Raw genomic sequence first — 23,924 nt, forward strand, 5'->3', positions numbered from 1 at the left:
GACATGAACGTTGACGAAAAAACCGAAGCAAGAAACTAATAATAATAATAATCACATGTTTGAAATCCAAATCAAAGGAGACAATAAAATATTGAGAGAAGGCTCTCACAAGGTGCTCAAAATCAAGCTTAAGAAAAGCCCCATTTATTCCTCGTGCACTTTAATTTTCAGCTTTTTCAAACATCTCAAAACCATTTGCTCTTCCTCTTCCTTATTAAAGTTGTTCAAAGATTTTGGTTTTTTATTTATTCTCTGAAAACCCAGAAGAGAAAAGCGGGATTAAATGCTTCGATTTCCTTCATTTTTGTCCTTTGCCTCAGCCATGTCGGTTTCACCGGAATTTATGGGTCAGAAAACGGCGACGCCGGACAAGCCAAGCTTCAAGCGAACTTGTAGTTTGTTGAGTCAGTACTTGAAGGAGAAAGGTGGCTTTGGGGATCTAACTTTGGGAATGACAGGCAACGTTGAATCTAATGGTTAGCTCTTCAATTTCTTATGATTTTCTCTCTCTCTCTCTCTCTCTCTCTTTCTCTCCCTCTCTCTCTTCCTTTTTTTTATTAGTTTTTGGGTTGAGGAGGAATAGTTGAATTATAATTTCGATTGTGTTTTCTTATTTATTTATGATTTTAAACCAGCTCAATTAAGCTTTAGCTTCAAAATCATGTTTTTTTTTATAAAAAAAATTCAGATCCACAAAATGAGATTTGTATGTTGACATTTTCATATTTACAATGGCTTAAACAGTAAAAAAAGTCCTTTTATCTCTCGGTTTCTCCCAAAAACCACTCAATTTATAGCATTAAACCACGTGCGCGATTTCAAGGTTTCAGAGTAATGATAGAGATTTAAATAATGTATACATGTTTTTTAGCACAAAATTCTGTTCAGATCCCAGCAGAATCATAGGATATTTCTTTATATATGGCCTCTAGCTGTTCGGTTCTTGAAACATGAATCTTTGAACTTTAAAGGGTATTCAAGGTATTGACTTGAAAAAAAAAAACAGTATGATGCATCGACGAACTATTTATGGATATGGATATGTTGCAGTGGCACCGGAGGTTGTCCGTCCGACCATGAGTTTGTTCCCTATGGATCAGATATCTAGCGGGAATGTTGGAGGTCCGAGGAGCGTGAAATCCATGGATTTGTTCCCCCGACAAGATGGTTTTTCCATGCCGGCGGCTCCCACGGACAATGCTCCGAAAAGGGTTAATTCTATTGTTAATAGCTCGAACAAGTGTGCTGCAATGGAGCCTCAATCTGCACCGATGACTATCTTTTACGGTGGACAAGTGATGGTGTTCAATGATTTCCCGGCAGAGAAAGCAAAGGAAATTATGCTTTTGGCTACCAAGTGCAGCTCCCAAAACAATTTCAACCTGAATCCGGAAACAAACATTACTTCTAGCATGCCCGGCACCCCGAATGAATCGGGCATCGTAGTTCCCCCGACCTCAAATGGTGTTCCTAATCTCAGGAACAATGTAACAAGTCAAGAAAGCATTCAACCAGCTCAGCAGCGATCCGTTGCTGGAGGTATTCCTCATTCTCTGCTTCAGTTTTTGATAATGTAGTTACTGAAGATGGAATTCTGCTTTGCAATACATAGTTTCTTATTAGTTTTCATCTATTCGCAGATCTACCAATTGCTAGAAGGGCTTCCCTTCATCGATTCCTCGAGAAGAGAAAGGATAGGTAAGCATCTAGAGATGTAATTTATACAATTCCAAGTTTAGAGTTGAATAATTGATGTTAATATTCATATGTTTGGTTGTGCAGGATCACCTCAAAGGGTCCATACCAGGCAAGTAACTCGGCAGCCGGATCGCAATCGAAGCCCGGAAACAGCAAGCCATGGTTGGGTTTAGCAGTTGAACCACTGCAGTAGTTTAGGAATGTAGTTGATATGGAATTTTAAGGATTGTTCGAGTCTGGTATGCTTTGATTGTTGGTTTTTGCAGCAGGTTCGTCATTTATGACCGCTGTTTGGTCAGCTGTGTTTAATTTTTGGCTTCTAGTTGTTAGTTCTAAGGAATCGTTCTTAGATCCCAACTCTCCATCAAATCTGACTAATAGTTTGTTTGTAATTAGATTTTTAAAAGGAAAAAAATTAGTTGATGTATTATGAAGCATGAACTTCTTATTGGATTTATGGTTTTATTTAACGTCTTGAGTTAAATTGACATGGGATTGTAAATGAGCGAAAGTAATGGTTGTTCCCAACAGTGTCTTGGTCCGTTCCTAGTTGTTATTGAAGCATGACAATGCAATATCTGTGATAGCCAATTTATCATTATTTGTTGCCTTCAAAAGGGGCATCTTTCCTTTAAAAAATTTCTCAACAAACATGCGTATAGATACGGAAGGCAAGCAGAAAAAGGAAACCACCATAAACTATAAGTTATTTTATGATAAAAGGTATACAATTAAATATAATTATATAATATTAATATTTTTAAATAGTCAAAGATAATTAAATACTATCAATAATCTATATCTTTTAAAATTATGTGTTATGGCATTTTCAATTTTTAGATGAGTATTGAAATTTATTTTTTAATTGGTTTGATAATTTAACGTAAACAGACGGAAATTAATTTGTTGATATGTCCCATAATTTGAACTATAAATTTAAATATTCAGAATTACCCTCCAAAATTCTTTATGTTATCAACCTACACCACTAAGCCATTATCATCATATAATTTATATTCCTTTAGTCTGATTTATATTTTCATATTCTTTTAGTTGTCACGCGTTTTGCTTTGGTTGATTGCTTCCCTATCTTGCAGAAATAATAATTTTATTTGAAATTGTCGTTTTTCGATCCGATCTAATTTGATGAAGTCTGACTCTCTTATAAAATTTTGGCTCGACTTATAGAAGAAAGAACCCATAACATAAATTTTAAATTTGTAAGGGACGATTGTTCCTACCTGTCCTCCTTCGATCAATCCATGAAACCGTTGTAATGCAAACCAGCAAGAAGAGCAACCTCTCCTTCTTCACTCCAATGAGTCGGTTGATGATCGCAAGCAGATAGAAGAAGTAATTGTTAACATAGACAGTAACGATGCTGCTGCTGGCAAAGAAAACGGGAACACCTCGAAGGTTCAACAACCTTCAGTTTCATTTACTTTAAAGAACGTTGCTAAGCCAGATTCTCACTAAAATTCTCCTTCTGTTGCCTCAATCTGTAATTATTAATGTTCAAAGATGCTGTCATGATTGATTAAATTAATGAAAGGAATCACCTATCAGATACATTTACTTAACAGACATCATGTGCTTTATGATTCGAGATGAAGCTTTAAAGGCATTGAATCTCTTCGGAGCAAGAACTGAAGAAAGAATCAGCAAGGCATCACTCAACAGTTGTCTGGTAACTGAAGAAATGAATATATTAACCAGAGTGTTGTTAAGGTATGACGGCCGAAAGCTCATATATCCGAACACTGAACATGAAGCTACTTGTCTCGTATCCCACAACAGTTGAGAATAAAATGGTAATGGTTCCTACGTTTTATAAAAAGACAACGGCATGATGGGTGTCAGTATCTTTGCGCTTGGGGCAATGACGCAGCTCATGAGGTTCTAACCGAGGCGCGTCTATTGCTGGTTGAAAACTATTTCCAAACCCCCTCTTAGGCCTGGGCTTGCTCCTGGCCTTCGAGAATTTCTTGAAGGGCTCCCTTCGGGGTAAAGCCCTACAATTTCTAGTACAGTTTTATTAATATGACCCAAAAAGGCTATATTGTGTACGTGTTTTGCCTGGCCAATTTTTTTGAGTTTATTTTAGGTTGTACTAGTGCATTAAGATTTCTTGTGTTGGGGTTTCAATGAAGCAATGATGTCTCTAAATTAGAAGGGATCAAGAGTTTGATGACTAGGCCGTTAATGTTTGAATTGAATCAAATGAATTTGAATTTGAATTTTTTTAATTTTCGAGAACAACTTTTTAAAAAATAAAAATCGCATAAAAGGATTCAATTAATCTTCTATTAAAAAGCTGAACCGAATACACCATTACTGTAGATTCAAGTTTCACTGCAATGCAATGCCCCGATTATTCATTTTGTAATGATATCAACCCTATGGAAAAAACTATTTCATTATTAATGTAAAATATATTGACCGAGTTTCACGCCGATAATGTATTGGGAGTAGAGAAACAATGTTTGATGGACTCAAACAACATAATGAGGTTCACTTCTCACTGATAATGTATTGGGAGTAGAGAAACAAAGTTTGGAGGACTGAAACCTTTCTCTATGAAAAAAGGGCAACATAATGAGGTTCACTTCTTACCCTGTTTCATTACAATCCCACCGAAATTCCCTTTTCATCCTTCTTGAGTTCTCAACTTATGCTTCTTTTTTAGATATTATTATATGCAGAGATCATCTTTTGCAATTTCGATTTTTTTATCAGTATATGCGTTAAAAACTCGATATTGCGATTAAGAAAAACGTAAATCACAAGCTCAGGCTAAATTGCGAGAATCCCAGTTGAAAAGATTTGGCCTCTACTATTATATGGCGACGTTGAAAATTTTGCAGACCTTGAAGCTTTTGATCTGCGATATTCTTTCCTCTCTTCCGTCATTATTTCCCTCGACCTACACTCTTCACTGCAAAACCCTGTTTCCCCTCTGAACCAAAAAAATAAATAAAAAAAATTCCAAGTTATTAGAATTCAGATATATTCGAATTTCATGGCAAAAAAAAAATGTTGTTCTCGGCAGCTGAGTCTATAATATTCGTTATCAATTCCAACTATTTAAAAAGTATTATGTGTTTAGAGAAATGTCGAACTCAAAGGCGAAATCTAATAGGGTAGGGAAAGAGATGGTTGTTTTACCTATACATGTATATATCTTTGCCATGCAGCTTTTTCCGGCAAAGATGACAAGAGGCGAGAAAATCTGAAGTTGGGTAAACGACATCGTCTTTAGCCAATCTTGCTTCTGGGTTTTCTTTAACATCATCGTCTCCGTTGTAATAAACCTGGGTCGATGATTTCCCAGGCCGACGGCTTATCACATGCGTATAATCCTCCTCCGAATCATCGGTTCTTCCCTTGAGTCTATCAAATCCCCTCCCGGAATCAACGACGACCGCATTCGATCGGTTCAAATTTGAGCTGCAAATCGCACGGTTACGACAATCGGTAAAAGTAGACTTCTCGAGTGCAGCGACGATCCCTAATCCGACCCCACCGATGTCGTATCTCTTGGAACTTTTGGGCGATGAGCTCTTGAAATCTAAAGGAATTACGGGGTTGAAAAATCTGGGCTTGTTGCCGGAAACCAATAATTCGGACAATTTCCCGATTATCGGACGTGATTTCTTCCCTAACATGATTGGGAATCGATGTTTTGTTAAGAGGTGAGGAATTGAAGAGAAAGCGAGAGTTGTTTTTATTGTCATAAAACCATCGTCTCCACCAAATCTTAGAGTGAAGAGGAAGAGATTTATGGTTATGGTGATGGAGTGGGTGGTAGACTTAGAACATTGTTTAGGTTTTTTATATGATGATTGACGAATCATGATTCATACTTTATTACTATAAAAAGAAGACTAACTTATCAAATTCCATCACAATACATTTGTTTTTTTAATTAAATATTAAATTATTTATTAAACAATATAAGTCAAGTAAATTTCGATCAATTCGAAAATATTGAGTTTTATTAATTCAATTCAATCTAAAAAAATTAAACTCGATTCTTTATTTTATAAATTTGACTCAATTATTTTTTTAAAAATAAGTTGATTTATAAAATAAGAATCAAAAAATAAAAACTTAAATTTTTTAATAATTAGTTAATTGATTTTTAAATTTTAGTCGAGTTCATCAACTATATAAGATGTATGTGTATCACATTTGATAAATATGAAGAAATAATGTGTATCACATTGGAGAAATATAAAAAAAAATACATATATATATGTCGTATATGATTATAAAAAATAATTTAAATTTAAATAGAATATTATCATAAGATTATAAATATTTATAATCAAATATAAATAAAAACTCGAGTAAATCCACTTGACACACTTTTTTAAAATAAAATTTGAATTTAAAATAAGACTCATCTACTTGACTAATTTAATCTTTTATGAGTGATTATAAAGTAATATTTATTCAAAACCTTTCTTAATTATTAAAAATATATACATCTCAGAAACACAACTTTTTAAATCTATAATCTTTATGAAAAACAATACTTTATTTTATCATTAAATTACTCAATAAATTTAACTAATTTATTTTTTAAAAATTAATTCAACTTAATTGGATGAATATTGACCCTCTAATTTGATGTACTATTAGAAGAGTTTTTCTTATGGAGTAAGGACATACTAAGATAAAGTTGAGAGTGTAAAGTCCATAGATAGTAATTTCCTCGTATGAATTTGGAAAAATTATAACTTTCTAAGTGGGGACCAATCTTTCAATTTTATAATATATGGTCGAGAAGTGATCCAGTGGCCTATGACCCACTTACTCACTCAAAAGATTCCTTTGGCCCCTATCACCGTTTAATTCTGATACGTGGCGGAAATCTACAATTGATGTAGCCTCGCAATTATTGCTGAAACCAGCCGTTTTACTTTAGTCTTAGCCCACTGAAAACTGTGGGCCCAAATTCCTTTTTAGCAGGAAAGTACTATATCCTAATGGTTTTATTTCCATATAAAATTACTAAGCCATCCCCTTAAACGATTTTATCTATGATCTATACAAAAACATAAATTTCCAAGTACGACTTGATCTTTGATTGACTTGGTTCATTGATCGTTGATTAATTCGACTTATTGGACTATTAATTTGTTAATGGTTGATTTAATCTGTTTAATTCATTTGAGTTGAATCAAATTAAATTGATAATTTTGATTTTAATTTTTAATGTTAACTTTGATCGTGTTGATTTTCATATTTTATGTTAACTTAAATTATTGTTTTTTTTTTCGGATTTTGACCCAATAAATTATTTTCTATGTTTAACATTTTGATTTGAACGTTTATTCAATTCTAGTCTATAATTTACTGTTATTTCTGACTTCTCAGGTTAATTCAAACTTTAAATACCGTGTTATAGACTCAAATCAGTCTTCTTCATATTAGTAAATTATATAAGTGCATTCTAAGTTTATGTCTAGAATGAGATCTGAATAATATCTTTACGTAGGTATTCATCTTAGTGTAGTTCTTGTTAGAGGAAAAATGCTTCTCTTGATGCCTACGAACTGTGTAATCCTTATCTTGAGTAAATAAATCTTTTTTGTTCATAAAGGATTGTTTGATAATATAAGGTACGCGCGTCCTTTGTGTACTCCTATATTACTCTTGTGTACTGATTGAATTATGAATGATAACAACCTAATATCTAATTTACTCGTATTTTTATCTAGATCGTACGAGTGCATTGCTGCAATTACCATGTTATGATGATGCAAGTATGCTTTATGGTCCTTTTGTTGTATACACGTTTTGGACTTTGATCTTTTGTGAAAGTAATATAAATTTTGCTATTAACTTTCGATGTTTTCTGTCTTCAAGAACTTTGATATGTTTATGTGTAACTTATTTGGGTTATGACATTTATACCCTTTTTACATGTATCTAGGATTTGGGATTGTAAAGAAGAAAGTTTAGCGGCTCGCCCTATATAACTGATGTTTTCGCACTTCTATTTTAATTCTTCTATTATGGTTGGTAATCTTGCATTATGGTACAACCATAATGGCTGTTAATTCGATCATCTAATCGTTGTGTTAGCGTATAGGAGTTTCTAGGGGATCATTATCCTTTTGTTGTGTTGTCGTGGGGTAGTTGGGGCTCATTAGTTGCATTCTTTCTCATGCATAAACCATTATATTTGTACTTGTTTTCTACATGTTGATATGTCCTGTCCTATATAAGATTTATGCAACTTGTTTGAGTAGATTATTTTACAAATTTATTTATATTTTGTTTGATATTTATTATTATTGTTATATCGCACTCAACTTTCTAGTTCACTTCTCTTTTGTTTCTCTTTTTTAGATTTTCCAAGTCATAAGATGGGTCTCACATTCGAAGGTTTGGTCCGATGATTTTTAAATATAAAGGTGATTAAGTGTTTCATTTTTAATATAATGTCATAAAATACTCCTAACATTTGATTGAGTAGTCACTTTAGCTCATTTTTTTTTTTGAAGTATTTTGAGCTCTAACATTTTATTTTAGGGGAAAACTCCATAATGTTTGACTAAATAGTCACTTTAGCCCTTATTCGTTTCTTTTGTAGCACTTTTATCTCAAAGTTTCATTTTAAGGTAAAAGACTCTTATTTTAATGTGTTGACCGTTTTTAATTAATCGTTTCCATGCACAAACGGATCGTTTTACCCCAAAGTAAAACGATGGACACCAAAATGTTATAAAAAAAAGAATATGAGCTAAAGTGACTATTTAGTCAAACATTATAGATATTTTTTTATCATTATTCCTTTATTTTTCAGTCTAATTATAACCATGACATGAATTTATTTTAATTTATTTATTTGTTAAGAATTTAATGGTTTCTCAAATATGTTTTACTTTTGAGGGCCTCTTTGGTGATGGAGTGTGATTTCATTGATTTGAGTGTAATATCTAAATCGAGTCTTGAGGGCTACACAATAAATTATCACAAGTTCTTTCCATTGCAAATGATTTTTGATTATGAACCAAATAATTTCCATCTGAGAATTTTTAAATTTACGGTATATGTTTCTTTATTATAACATACAAGAATGAGTCCTTTAAAGAGGCTATAAATAGTCGAGTTTGAATCCTCATCAATAATTAGATATCTTGAGCTATTGATTAATAATTTATTCACAACTTTATTTGTTGTCTATCATTTTAACGAGTCAATTTTTCTAGTATTAAGATGATAAAACCTAGAAAATGAAATAAGATAAATGAACTATCATTAACTTATTATGATCTATATGTACAACAATATGAAATTAAATTTTAAAGGATAACTTATTCATAAAATTTAACAAATCAATTGTCAGATATCTTTATTGTCATAAAAGAGTGACTAAGTCACATCTACTATTTGTGAATGTTCTGATCAAAATTGATGTTCATGAAGGAAAAACTTTAGTTTCTTGTTTGTAACACGCACGAAACATGATATACTAATAGATTCCGAAGTTAAATATCCTTGGTAAAAAAACATGAAGCTAAGATTTTTTATGGTTGGAATGAGGAAATGAGAAAGGATGAATTCTAGAAGATCTCGAGAAGGGACAATGAGTTTTGAAAAATCAATGAAATAGATTTTACATGCGATTAAAATAAGTTATCTAAAAGAGAATCGAATATCTGATAATAAAAAGATCTCGATAAATTATGTCATATTAAAAAAATAAGTTGAATCAAAATTAGATCGTAATTGAACAAAATGAAAATATACAATTAAGGTAGAATACCTCACTTGATATAACTAAAGATCGTTTTCAGCCTTAGGAAAAAAGATGATCTCCTTAGTCTAAAAATACCTCACTTGAATGTCATTAGCTTATTGATATATTTTGTTAATCATACACAACTTATCTTTTGTTGTCAATTTATTATTAAAATTTAACTTCTATACAATTAAAAGACATTGAAATAAGGTCAATCATATTTCATTATCATCAAGGTCCAAAGACATGAAATTGTTATCTAGAAAAAGGTCACTCATATTTCGTTATCCCCTACCAATCCAAAGAAATAGAGTTGTCTAGAAAAAGGATAATAGATTTTAAGAACAAGAAAAGGACAATGCAAAAATACTCGCTTAAGTATTAGTGAATGTATCTAGAACTAATACATAGTGAAACAAGTGAATGAATTTAAAACTTACTAAAACAAGAGTAAACTTATATAGCACATGATGAATTTCTTCGTTAATTAAGTTTTGTGATATATCAACCATATAACAGTTATACCCCAAAATGATGAAAAGTGTTTTGGATAAACAACTCAACATCTTTCATAGAAGGTGGTTAATCCTTTACATTTATATAGATGATTTCATCGAGTCTATCTCAACATAGGCAGGGTTATAAAATAATTAAGAACGTTAAATCAAATAAACTCAATTTCTCAAATAAAGTTCGATGAATTCATAAAGTTCGTCTCACTGGAACTACTTAAATATTAGACTATAAATTTATTAAGAGTGATAATCTCAATCTCACGAGTCAAAGAATTCATCAAATCTATCTCTCTATGACCATTCAAGTTTTGAATTATAAATATATTAAGAGTATACAAAATAAAGAAAATATTAGAGACAAATTTCACCCAAAATACTATATAAAACTTTGGAAAAACAAGTATCCAAGTAATATGTGGTATTTTGCATTATTGAAGATTATACGTCATAAATTAATTTTAGGACGATAATCGTGTCCAAAGAATTTTTCGATGAAATTTATCTTTAATTTTGGAGACGTTATTTATCCTTGAAACTTATAATGGCTGTAATTATAGAGGACGATTCTTATGGACGGTTTAAGTCATTCTCAACTTTTTTTCTGAGACGACTTTTAGAAACAATTTTATATCGTCCCTAAAATCACTTAATTTTATAGTGAGGTAATATTGATTTTAAATAGATTTTGATAACAATAAAAATAAAATTAAGATATAAAATTAAAACATTGAAAAATTAAAATCAGGTTAAAATTATAAAAATATGTTTAAAATTAAAATTTAAAAAGTAAAAAACATTTTTATTTAATAAAAAATGTTTAAAACGTATCAAGATATGTTAAAAATAAATTTATTTTCTAATTTAAATATTTTAACAATTTTTTTTAAAATTTAAACAACTATTTTAGTACAAATAATTAAAAAAGATTTATTAAAAAATTAAATAGAAATTTAATAAAGAAAGATTTTTAAAAATAAAATACACGTTTTAAAGTTTCAATAAAATTATAAAATTAAATATTTCAGCAGATATAATAATATTGTGCATTCTTTTTTTCTCTTTTTTTTATTACTAAAACTGAATATTATTAAGGATATTGAATAGGGGTGGTAAAGTCATTGTAAGAGGCCCAATAAAGTCCAGTCAAAGCAAAAGCTAAAACTACCCTAAATAACGAGGCAAAGGTTGGTCCCGTAGCCAGTGTGGTCCACCGCGGGTACATTCCTTGTTGCTTCTTTTCAGTTGAGGCTCGTGAAGATAACCGAGTAAACTCGTTTGATGAGTGCACTCAGTGTGACAACGACTCGGCTCACTTCATTGAGTAGGATGTTGGTTCCTATTTTAAAGATAAACGGAAAGGATTCCTCTTAAAATTTAATGTTAATTAAGATTAAAATAATTATTATTATATTATAGATTTACTTAATTATAATTTTATTTTATTGTTATAATAATAATTGTTAAATGAAAAAGTCAAATGATTTTGATATATTCTAAAAGTTAATTTATTATTTATTATTAGTTTTTTTAAAAAGTCTAAAATTATTATAAGATAATATTTGTTTAAAAATATTTTAGACTATTGATAATGTACACACACTATGTAGATATAGTTGCTCGAATTGAATCCTCTAAAAACAACATATTTTTTTATCATTAAAATCACTTAATTTATATTATGTTGGATTCACATTATTAAAAAAAAGTGAAAGCTTGAATTTTGGAGTATAACTTGATTGATTAGGGTACGAACTGCTATTATATCGATTCAAAGAGATGATAGAATATTTATGTATACATAATACACGTGAACTCATGTATATATATAATGAAGGGTATTAATGTAGTCACATTAGTATCAACTTGGCAGAAACTATCAATACATCTTTAAATTCATAACTATCTTCATAAAAATCATATTACTTGGGTAATTGTGTACTTATGTAAACAGGCCCATTATCTACCTAAAATTTAAGACTCACCTAGAAAAATTAGGTTACCTCAAATGCGATGCTGATTTTAAAATTTTCATGTACAGATCAGAACTCTTGTGTAACAAAGATGGAGTGACACTCGAAAGGTAGTTCGTCAAACTTAGTCTAGATGAATCTACAACATTAGCACTGTGATTGCAGTTTCTTCAGAACATTCAAATATTCTTCCTTGCTCATGTCTTTAATATATATGAATATTAGTCTCCTCTGATCGAAAATGAAAGAAAATGAAATCGTGTCTAGATTCGACATACTATTCTACCATATCCTTCATTTTAAAGAGAACCTTCATATCATTCAAAAACAATTAGGATTCATGATAGTATGGATATCAAAGAGAAGATTCGATAATTTAAAGGTTGTGGATATAGTAGAAACTCGTGCCACAAAAGGAATTTTTTTAACATCTTTCAACCCCAGACTAATATCATCGGATCTTATCTAAATCTCAAATTCTTCTTTTTTAACATTTCATATCTTCATATATAAGAAAATTAGCTGACCCTTATTCCCATATGTAATGGGATAAGGGGAGGTAGAATAGTAGGCTACCCCCAACACCAGGTTGAGAACAGCTTCCGTGGGAGACTTCCGAATTATGAAATGCCCTCCGTAGGACTCGATCCCACGACCTCAAAGTTAAGAACCTTGCGCTCTACATATATTTAAATACAATAAATTCATCTTCAAAACTGAACCTCAAACCTAAATCATTATTCCCTTACACAATAATACATACAAAATATCCTAAAATTAAATCCTAGATCAAAACCCTAAATATAAAACTCTGAACAACCTTATAAATCCCTAACCTCAATAACCCTAGTACCATCTACCCAAAAACCCTAAACTAGTTACCTACAAGAAAAACTGACAGTGAAAAACTGATTAAAAGTTTGGGGACAACTTTTTTTGAAAAGTTTGAGGGCTTTGAAACCCTTAACCATTAAAAGTTTAGTTTTTAGTTAATATTTTTTTATTAAAAATTAGCAGTTCAACTATTTTTAAAATATTTAAGATCAAACCCCACTATTTTATTCGAAATTTAATAAAAAAAGAGCTAAAATGACAAACTTATTAACATCAAAGGGCCAAAATATCTGTATATCTTTTTTATTCGAGCAATTCACATAAAAATAGTGATTCAATATCAACTTCCAAGGTATTAACTATTCATTCCAAGTTGGTCGGTATTGAGTATTGAGCTAGTGCCATGCCTGAACTCATAAATACTGTGATTATGGTGGCGCCTACCAAGATTCAAAAGAGGGTAAGAATTTTGCAGTATCTTAATAACTTTTGGATCACTACATGTTAATGCATTATAGATATTATGTTTATTCTTCATTTCTCAAAGACGACGAGATTTCAGTACCATTTTTGTGTTGATTCACTGTTAGGCTCGTTTATGAGATTTTGGTGACCTCAGAAAGAGTATAAAAATTAGGCCTTTAATAATGAGTATTGAAAAAAATTGAATTATTAGAGTAAACAAAAAATAATAATGTTAGGCGACCAAAACAAAATCAAAACATAATATTATATATAATTTTAAAAAAACAATAATTAAATTACTAAAATAAAAATGAATCAATAAACAAGCGAGTAAATAGACAATTAATTATTTTTTAATTATATATAAAATTTGAGCCTGAACATATGTCTTTCTTCTTGTCCAAGCTCAGTTACGAATCCTGTATTCACCACATTTTCGAACAGTCGAATTCGAATAAACTCGTGTATGCATACGAAGGAAGGAAAGAGGATAGAATTGTCATGCCACGATGGACACATTTCAAGTGTAGAATTCACAATCCACAAAGGAATTTGTGGACTAAAGTGTCTGAGTCTGAAATCCACAAAGGAATGTATATTTATATGATGAAAGTATACGGATAACTTAAATAACATTAATTCTAAATAATCTTAATCTCTTTTAGTTAAAATTTCAATCATAAACTCATATTTAATTAAATAAAGTGTTATAAATAAATTTATCATTAAAAACAAATTTAACTTCTAACGTACCCTTAAAAGTGTACTAATGATTTTTTATGAAAAAGACACGTGGGGAATCTGAATTAGGCAACACGTTTGTCACTAGTCTCAAATTCCATTATCATGCAATCAAAACACGAATTCTTATTGATTGTTTTGTGTAGTAGGTCAATTTAATGTGGAAAACTGATCCAATTTTATTCATTGGTTTGATGATGAAAAAAAAAATCAAAAGAATTTATCGTGTGGGAATACAAGTAGCAGCCCTAGGAACAGTATTCCACATGACGACTTCTGCTCACAATTTCTCTCCCCAAGTTTATCAATAGATGGGGACACAACACTTGTCTTGTTAGCACAACCAGTTAAATTATGGTGTTTTATCAATCTTAAAGTACAAAAATAAATATCATACAAATCTATGTTTTGCTTTTCAATGAGATATGGATGATTTTGGGTTACTTTCACACCCTTTCAACATCTTCCTTTTCTAATAATAACGATTTCCAAATATCTAGATAGGGAATTAGGAATGGTTATTGGTCGAGTCGGATTAAGTTTTTATCCATCCGAACTTGATTACCTGTTACATGATTCGATTCAGATTTAGAGAAATTTCACTATACCTAAAGTTTGACCTTAATTTTAAGGTAAAAACTTACACCTAACCCGACTTAACTTAAATAAAAATCTAATTGAAATATATATATATATAAATAGATGGGATTATAACAATTATCACTAAATGTATAAAGGTCATCATACTATTATTTATGGATCTGAGTACTTTTTTACCTTAAAATCAAAATCAATCCGACTTTTCACCATTCTTTAAAAAAAATTGACTTGATCCAGACTACAAGTTTAGTACCTAAACTATTATTTTTATTCTATTTTGATGCTTAAACTTTATTTTTTTTGAAATCATACATAATGTTTAGTTTAGGTTTCATTTTAGTACTATGTCGTTAAAAACTTAACAGAAATATTGGCATGACATATTTTAATTTTTTAATGATGACGTGGAATTATTTTATAATGACACATCAACATCACCGTTAAGTTTTTAACACCGGGTACCAAAATGAAATCTAAACAAAACATTAGGTATGATTTAAAAAACAAAATAAATTTGGGGTACCAAAATGAAACAAAAGCAATAATTTAGATATTAAACATGTAATTTACCCATTATTTTAAATAAATTGATATTACAAAATTATATTAGATTAAAATTCATTGGACTCCAATCAAATATCAATCCCTAAATGTAGTTTCTATTTTTCTAGCATACCCCCTTCCTCTTTAGGTTTGTGCTTAATATAAATCCCATATTTTTTATATGAGTTTTAAGTGTAAATCTACTATTGCATTTCTTATTTTTATTTAAAGTGTCATGTCAACATAGAATGAAATTAGGGCCATAACAATTCACAGCGCGGCATCTTTTTGATGTCATAAGATCTATAAGGATAGTGATTGAAATGTGAAAGTATGAACAACAAGAAACGTCCACGTGCCACCTTTGCTAATCTTTTGTAATCCAGAAATATATATATTCCACTATATAACCTAAATTTACTTGTCCAATTTTGAAAATAATGTGAGCGGATTCCAGTTGAATAAAACGATGGCATTAGTTGTCTTATTTAATTAAATTTAGTGTGAAATATTATTAAATCAAAATAATGAAAAATCAATTTAATTCGAATCAATAATACGAGTGGAAGATAAATAATTGATCATTAGATATTTTTACAAACTGTATCTAATGTTGTATTACTTTTGTGCTAATACCGATAGCATCTCTAGTAGGAATGGAACCGATAGATAACATTAGGGCCAAATTGATATAGTTTTAAAATTGCTAGAACTTAATATATATATATATATATGAATGGTCGGAGATGATTATAAAATAATATATATTTAATATCGCACACAAACTTTGTAGATGTAATTGTTTGAATTTATGTCTTTTAAAGAAAATATTTTTTTACTATTTAGACCACCTAATTAATTAACTTAAAAATATTTAAATTAAAAAATAGGGGTTCAATATTAGTTTGTCCAATTTTAACAGTGACATTGATTAAATGAATTTTTAAACTAGAAAATGTGGGAGGTAAAGTTGAATTTAATTACTTTGCAAACTTATAAGGACTTGAAATGTATTTAAGCCTTAAAAATTAACGGTCAAAACTTGTAGAACCTAAAACATATATATATAAAACTTCAAAAAAATAAAACGTATATATAAACTTAAATTATAGCATGAATTCCATTGACATCGGTAGTAAAAAAAATTGTTGTTATTATTTGAGATCTCGAGTTTGTACATCAATAATGTCAAGGGTACGAGCGTTCAATATCAAATTATTTTAAGTTATCATTGAATGTATACTATCTTATACTTATCTTAAATTAATAATAAAAAAAACTCAAATTATCTTAAATTATCATCAAAATCATACTTTATCTTTAAAATATTAATTCTATGATTTAATCTCCTTAAAATTATAAAATTTATTTAAATATTATATTCGGCCATTTTATTTTCTAGTTTATTTGACTCCGAGAAAACTTTTCTGCCATAGGCTCTTTCAATTATGTAAGCATAAATATAAAAGACTTAAAATATTATAATACTTAAAAAAAAGTTACGAGATATTACGGTTTGTACTAATTTTTTCTCTTTCTTTGGTTGTCGTTGGTCTTTCTATTTCTTTATATTTAATAGGCGGTAACATCAACTTTGGTATTAATCGTCAACGGTTGATATTCATTGTTTTTTATTTATTTTATTATAGCATATTTTTTACTTTACCATTGTTTTTAAATTTTTAGTAACTTAATCTTTATGATTCGTTTTCCTTTACCTATATGGTACTTTTTTTATCTTTTATGACATGTTTTCAGTATTTTGACCATTATTTTTTATTTATCATTTTTTTATCAAATGTTGATTTGACATCTTCACGACTGATTAAGATGACGTTTATTTGTTATCATATTGATTTTCGCTGTTTTTGATCATTGGATTGGATTTAGATACTTGATTTGTGTTTGTGGATAGTTTTTTTTCATGCCGCTCGATTTTGATTTGCGATTTATTGATGGTATTTCAATTGTTTGATCATCTTTTATGGTACGTTTGTCGGTGCAATTAGATATGTTCGATTTTATTTGGTTAGGGTTTTTAACATTTTTCTTGTATGATCATTGCGTGATCTTAAGTGACTAATTTTCTTGTGTTAATAATGATTACATAAAATATCCTTATTATGTGTTTAGTTTATGATTATATTTGTAAACCTTCATTATAATTTGAATATTTTTTAATTTTAATAAAATTAGTGACTTATATATATATAAAGCGCCATGAGTCTTGAAATGACTAACTTTTCCCTTAAGTATAATATACCTTAAATAAGAATGAATCAAGTATGAAGCTCCAAATAACTTTAATATTGGCTAATGCCTATTAAGAAATAACGCTTTCGGCATTATAACATTGTGACGATGATTAGCAAATTTGATAAAACAGTAATGTGTAGCCTACGGGCAGTGATTCGAATTACAATCATGAGTGGCATCGATTTGATTTGTGACTATAAGTGGGTGAGTCATAATAGACTTGATATTATTATTATTTGATTGTGACCATATGTGGCGAGGAATTATCCAGATATCACATACTATTTGAACATATGTGAAATTTTATTAGTTTCATCATATAATTGTTTGACTTCCCTATGTTAATTTACCCAATGAGTAGATTTGAGTATTGAGAAAATGATACCACCTATATACTATGCCTGTATCAGAAGTTGTTATGTAGAAGTAATTGAAGTAAACCTTTGCTCATGATTAATTAGTTTGATAAGCTTGATGCTTAAGTTGCATAAAATGTGTGTCATGCCTATATGTTTATGTTTAGAACTTGCATGAAGTATTGTAGAGTGAATGTGTACCACTAAATTTGTAAAGCTCAATTTTTTATTTATTTTTGTTTACATAGACATTTATTCATTCCCGGGGAACAGCTTCATCTATTCAGACTGTAATACTTGGTCTTTTTAGTGGCCATGTGTTTTTCATAGGATATTGCTAATATTTAGTCAGCAACTCTATTACTGTTCCATTGACTTAGTTTGATTTATACTATGTCATATTCGAAGCTCCGATTTTGTATAAATGTTTTTACTCTATATATTCATAGATTTATTCAAAATGGATGTTTTGAAACTCTTGTTCACGTTTGATGAAAATTTTAAAGATTTGATTTTAGTGGTAACTCCAGTGTCCAAATATAACATCTTAAGTCCGTTGTATATTGCGAGTCGAGTTTAGAATATTACATTTAATGGTATTAGAGATTAAGTTGAGTCAACCCTAAGAACCATTAAAAAACTTACATTATATCAAAGCTGTTATTTAACCCCAAAACAAACATATACATTATTATAATGGACTAATTGGAGTGATACTTTAGTTTAAGATTCAATGGAAACATTTCAAAGTTTAAAAAATAATGTAGAAAATAGCCATATTTTGGGGATTATACTATAATTAACCCAAACTAAATAAATAATACGGCTCTAGATGATGAATTTGGGCACGAGTAATACAAGGCCCACGTGGTGGAAATGAATTTTTTTCACCCGAACCCGCCCCGCGTATCTAGTTACATTCGTACGCCACGTGTCCATCATTTTAGCTTCTAAAATCCAAATCAAACGCGCCTCACTTTCTTTGACTGATCACTCTCCAGTCAGACCTCCGCCACTCCACGTATATATATTAGAGCCGCAAATTCCCATATTTTCTCAAACCAAAACCATCAACAATGGTGAAACAAGACGCAAGGCAGAACCCTGCGAGCGAGGCCGAGAGTGAGAGAAGCCATGCACAATACAAAGGTGCTCGAAAGCGAAAATGGGGGAAATGGGTGTCGGAGATCAGACTACCCAACAGTCGTGAAAGGATTTGGTTGGGATCTTACGACACTCCCGAGAAAGCAGCACGTGCTTTCGACGCCGCTCTTTTCTGCTTACGCGGCCGTTCTGCTAAGTTCAACTTCCCTCATAACCCACCGGAAATAGCCAATGGTAGGTCTTTGACCCCCTCCGAAATCCAAACCGTCGCCGCACGTTTCGCCAACTCGAACCCTCCGAGGACCCAAACGGAATCCCCTTCGCCGTCGGTTTCAGTGGAGACCGTACGGTTGGAGAGTGAGTTTGCTGCGGAGGGATCGTTTCTGGATGTTTTGAAAAGGGGTTCGGGGTACGGGATATTCCCTGAATGGGATGAATTTTCCAGTGAGTTTCTGGGATCGACCATTCCTGTCTGTGAAGATGATACTGTTGATGGGAATCATCCTGAATCTTTTCTATGGAATTTCTAAAACTCCAACCTACGCACTTCAGCATCCACATCTTTGGAGGTTGCAATTTTTGTACGTCCCATCTACTTTCTACTAATGTTAACATATATAAAAACAATATTGCACTAAAAGTGTAATTTAATCGAAGAAGAAATGTAAAGCAAAGCATCGGTGTAGTTTTTCTTCGTACCTCCGCCATCTATCTATCTTCGATTCATTTGAAGAAAAAAAAGTTAATTCAATGCTCAGATAGTTTTAAATGAACTGAGTCTAAATTAAACATGTCATGCATGATTACTTACGTCTAAATTAAGACAAGGATAAGTTGTGCAACTTAAGAATTAATAATGTTTTGACTCATCTAAAATTGTATAATGTAATCATTTTTCATTCTATTTTTTTTACTTTATTTATTGAGTACATCACCCTTTACTAAACTATGTCTTTACAAGCACAATATATTAGGTCGTTTGTAAAAATAATATATTCCAAAAATATATAAATAATTAAGTCACTTCATTTTTAAGATATTATCTATTAACTTATTCCGTTAGAAATCGTTTAAACTCTTAGCGACATTTGAACTTAACATTCGTCACCATTTTATTCGATACAAAATAAAAAAAAATGATTTTATAGTTTATGAATCCTCTATGGCACAACCACTACAATCAATCAAAATGATAAAATTAATGACATTTTGATTCAACATTCTTTACCACTACAATTTTTAGGTTAAATGTGATTATAATTAATTATAATTATTTTATAAAAATATATATTAATTATGTAATATTCTTAATTAGGTTTGATAGACATATACAAGTTGAAGATGTCACCTTTGAGAACTGAAACAAAATTAGATTAAATGTATCAACTGTGATTTGTTGAAATTATAAACCAGAAAAGATTGAAATAATAGTTATTTGTCATTGTTCTTATCAAATTTGAATTCGTTCCTTTCTGCGGTGACTGGAATTATGAGAATTCGATGAGCACTTTACTAATAAGACACTTGAGCATTCATAAGCTTGATATTTCTAGTGAATGAATAATTAAAGGTGGGAAATTTTGACTAAATGATTTTTTAATGTAGGGAGAAGGCTTTCAAATAGAAAAAAAAAATTAAAAAATAAATAAATAATAACAATAACGGTGACAATAGTGACGATAGTCAATGGTGACCAGTGGCGACAATGGTGAGCGACGTCAGATGATGGGAGGCATTGATCAAATTTATGGGTCAATTTGAAATTTTATTTAAAATTTAGTGGTCAAAATGATATTTCAATGTTAAAATAGTATTATATATAAAATTTAATGATAAAATAAAAAATTAATCCCTTTTGACTAATGTGTCACCTCATCAAATTAACAAGGATTAATAATTTAGTGGTCAAAATATAACAACAGTAATGCAAGTAATTAAAATTTAATAAATTGATAACATAAGTGACAAAAACTTATTTTTTAAAATTTGATGAGTAAAAGTATACAAATATGAAAAAAGTGATCAATTTAATAGTTTACCCCTTTAATTTTCTATAATTGTTACTTTCGAAATTGGAAGTATGAACTTTTTTTTATCGAGGGACCAGTGTAACCAAATTTGATATTCAGAGGGAGCTAAGAGATCGTTTACCAAAATAAACAAAAACAATTATAAAACTCTAGGGTTTTTACTCTTTTCTTCCCTACACTTTTGGAGTTTCAAGCAATCAAGCCAAGCTTTTCATTTTCAGTCGCTTCCACCAAAGCCCCCAATTTTCTCTAAAGGTATATTCTTTCGGTCTCTTCAACGCATAATTTCTCTTCTCTCCTATATTTATTAAGAAATTCTGTGTTCAATAATTGAATGTTGTTTTTTTTTTTGTTTTGGGAAATATAAATACAGGAATGGCCACATTTCAGCTAGCCGCATCATCAGTGTCGGTTTCAGCAAAGAACTTGGCTTCATTTGAAGAGCTATAGTAATACACTGCGAAATTCTCTTCTTTGGGACGTTTAAAGCCTGGGTCTTTGCACCACAGATCCTTTAAGAGTTTGGTTGTTAAAGCGGCTACTGTTGTTGCTCCTAAGGTAATTTCCCGTAATAATTTCATTGGTTCCATTGCTTTGTTGTTATTGAGTTAATTGGGAGTTTGCTTCAGAATATGTTACCATTGTCTTGTGGTTACTGTGTAATGATAAAGCAATGTTGGAGTGATTGGATTTTTTAGATTTAAACTAGTGTAGAGCAATTCACTGAAAATTTTGAAGTATGTTGATGTTTATATTTGAACTTTCATTGCATTATGAATAAAACTACGTGAATTTGTTGTGAGCTGATAATTTTGATGATCCTTATTCCGGTTTGGCTACTCGTGGCATGATCGAGTGTTGGTGAAGATCAAAGAAGCCGAGGAGAAGACGGTGGCATCTTGCTTCCGACAACGGCTCAATCAAAGCCTCAAGGAGGTGAGGTGGTTGCTGTTGGTGAAGGGAAGACAGTTGGGAAGACCAAATTGGAAAGCTCTGTTAAGGTGGACTTTGCAGAGTAGATAGCGGTCCTGGTTTTTCTATTTGTTGCATGTAACTTACACTATGCTATGTTTATATAGACTGGAGCCACGGTCATATGAAGGAGGACGATATCGTTGGGATTCTTGAAACAGACGACATCAAAGATCTCAAGCCTTTGAATGACAGAGTTTTCATTAAGGTTTTGTATCCATCCAAAATCTGTTAGTTTGGTTTGGTTACTATGCTGCGATTGAATCAGTTACTCTTTAGTACACAAGTATTTGGACCACACTAAGAGGTTTTTATTAGGGTTGATGCCACCATGGTGGTGCACGGGCTTTGAAGGTGCTTAATGTTTTTTGTTTGAATGTTGGCTGCAGGTTGCAAAAGCCGAGGAGAAAACTGCTGGAGATTTGTTGTTGACAGAGGCAAGCAAGGAGAAACCTTCCATCGGGAGTTTAAGGAACAGTTATAATCTTGTGGGAAACGTATATAGCTTTCCACTATGGTACTTTATATGTTGCAACTTATACTTTTCATTTGAATGAAACAGGTGATAGCTGTTGGACCTGGTTCTTTGGACGAGGAAGGTAACAAAAAGCAATTGTCCGTTCCCCCCGGGAACACGGTCCTGTATTCCAAGTATGCAGGCAATGATTTCAAGGGCAGTGACGGCACCAATTATATTGCCCTGAGAGCATCCGATGTAATGGCCGTGCTCGCGTAGTTGTCTGATGTGATGTATTTTAGGGGTACAACTGATTGCATCATCTTCTTTAAAAAGAAGATTCCAGTGTTTGGCATCTAAGGGGGGAAATTTTGGGTGAAAAATAAAAGGGTTCAATTCTCATGTAATTTGAGGTTTCCTGATGTCTTTGAAGAGTTTTAATAGCAACATCTTACATTTTTATTACACTTTGATGAAGATGATGTGGATCTTTTGGTTTTAAAAGACTAACTATCATAACAATCAATGTGGGATTTAGGGGCCGTGTGGTTCACGACATACAATATTATCAGGGGAATGAAATCTTCATTCTCCCGTTTGGTTGGCTAGTATTCTTATTTCCGATAATCTTTTATTACTAACAGTGAATTTTTTGGGGTATATTATCGAGAATGTGATTACTCCTTCTCTTAGGTATTGTTGGATTACCAGCGTTTTGAATTAAAATATCCTTAATTTTTTTTTTTCAAAATTATAATTCTTCTGTCATTGAATAATAAAAATTTTACGAAGGTTAAATTACAAATTTTTCCTTAAATTATTTTAGATTTACAAAAAAGTTCATAATTATAATTTTATATGAAGTTCAGGGGTTAAAATAAAATTTTACCCTTTCATTAAACCTATTTATCTATTCAATTTTATAAAAAAATTATATAAATTTTATGAATTTAAAATTTTTAAAGAAAATATATAAATTAATTATAGTAATATTATAGTAGAATTTAATTTGTTAAGAAAACAAATATATAATAAGGACAATTTGGTAAAATATATATTCCAATAATCTTTTATTCCTTTAACCAAACACGATAATCTTACATTCCTACTAAACCAACCAAACACAAAATACAACATTCACAGTAATCTTATTCTCTGGTAATCTTTTATTCCCACTGATAATCTTACATTCTGTGAACCAAACGCAACATTAAGGTGATGGTTTGTTTGTATCTTTATATTTGGGTCAGGATGGTCGAGTATCTAGAGAAATATTTTTACGTGTTTACAAATAATCAAAAATTTATTTTTAAGAGGTCGGAAATTGATTATGCGAGAAAGGATAAACACTCCAACAATACTCAAAATTAATACCTATCGGATTATGTATTGTTTTTAAGGGTGCGTTTGGTTCACGGAATGTAAGATTACCAGTGGGAATAAAAGATTACCAGGAAATAGGATTACTGGGAATGTTGTATTTTGTGTTTGGTTGGTTTAGCAGGAATGTAAGATTACCGTGTTTGGTTAAAGAAATAAAATATTATTAGAATGTATATTTGACCAAATTGTCCTTATTATATATTTGTTTTTTAACAAGTTGGAAAATATTTATATATATATTTTT

The 23,924-nt window shown here is 30.7% G+C and overlaps 3 protein-coding genes, 1 long non-coding RNA gene and 1 other non-coding gene across 7 annotated transcripts; 4 read left to right on the plus strand and 1 right to left on the minus strand.

The window, feature by feature from the left end:
* The first annotated feature begins 253 nt into the window (after positions 1-253).
* Positions 254-1,937, plus strand: LOC120134062 (protein TIFY 10A-like). Its single transcript, XM_039150541.1, has 4 exons — positions 254-476; positions 1,051-1,539; positions 1,641-1,698; positions 1,783-1,937. Exons 1-4 carry the CDS (start codon positions 284-286, stop codon positions 1,889-1,891), a joined length of 849 nt encoding a protein of 282 aa, XP_039006472.1. The 5' UTR covers positions 254-283; the 3' UTR covers positions 1,892-1,937.
* Positions 1,938-3,559: 1,622 nt separating this feature from the next.
* On the plus strand, positions 3,560-3,710 carry LOC120134788. The gene has a single exon (XR_005517192.1). It is a non-coding gene; the product is annotated as a U4 spliceosomal RNA (small nuclear RNA).
* A 451-nt stretch (positions 3,711-4,161) lies between these two features.
* Positions 4,162-5,487, minus strand: LOC120134072 (FCS-Like Zinc finger 13-like). The gene is made up of 2 exons (XM_039150548.1): positions 4,864-5,487; positions 4,162-4,654 (listed from the first exon to the last, which is right to left on the minus strand). The coding sequence occupies exons 1-2, from the start codon at positions 5,430-5,432 to the stop codon at positions 4,492-4,494; spliced, it is 732 nt and encodes a 243-aa protein (XP_039006479.1). The 5' UTR covers positions 5,433-5,487; the 3' UTR covers positions 4,162-4,491.
* Positions 5,488-18,798: 13,311 nt separating this feature from the next.
* LOC120134123 (ethylene-responsive transcription factor ERF017-like) lies at positions 18,799-19,368 on the plus strand. The gene has a single exon (XM_039150598.1). It carries the CDS (start codon positions 18,811-18,813, stop codon positions 19,366-19,368), a length of 558 nt encoding a protein of 185 aa, XP_039006529.1. The 5' UTR covers positions 18,799-18,810.
* A 1,882-nt stretch (positions 19,369-21,250) lies between these two features.
* On the plus strand, positions 21,251-22,762 carry LOC120134347. 3 transcript variants are annotated; one of them, XR_005517161.1, is made up of 4 exons: positions 21,251-21,426; positions 21,736-21,869; positions 21,948-22,048; positions 22,230-22,762. It is a non-coding gene; the product is annotated as an uncharacterized LOC120134347 (long non-coding RNA). The 3 variants fall into 3 exon arrangements; XR_005517160.1 differs by lacking the exon at positions 21,251-21,426 and having other exon boundaries at positions 21,470-21,869; positions 22,230-22,317; positions 22,403-22,762; XR_005517159.1 differs by lacking the exon at positions 21,251-21,426 and having other exon boundaries at positions 21,474-21,869.
* Positions 22,763-23,924: the final 1,162 nt, after the last annotated feature.

The sequence above is a fragment of the Hibiscus syriacus genome, unplaced genomic scaffold, assembly GCF_006381635.1.
Source record: "Hibiscus syriacus cultivar Baekdansim isolate YM2019G1 unplaced genomic scaffold, ASM638163v2 tig00110597_pilon, whole genome shotgun sequence".
Classification (NCBI taxonomy): domain Eukaryota; kingdom Viridiplantae; phylum Streptophyta; class Magnoliopsida; order Malvales; family Malvaceae; genus Hibiscus; species Hibiscus syriacus.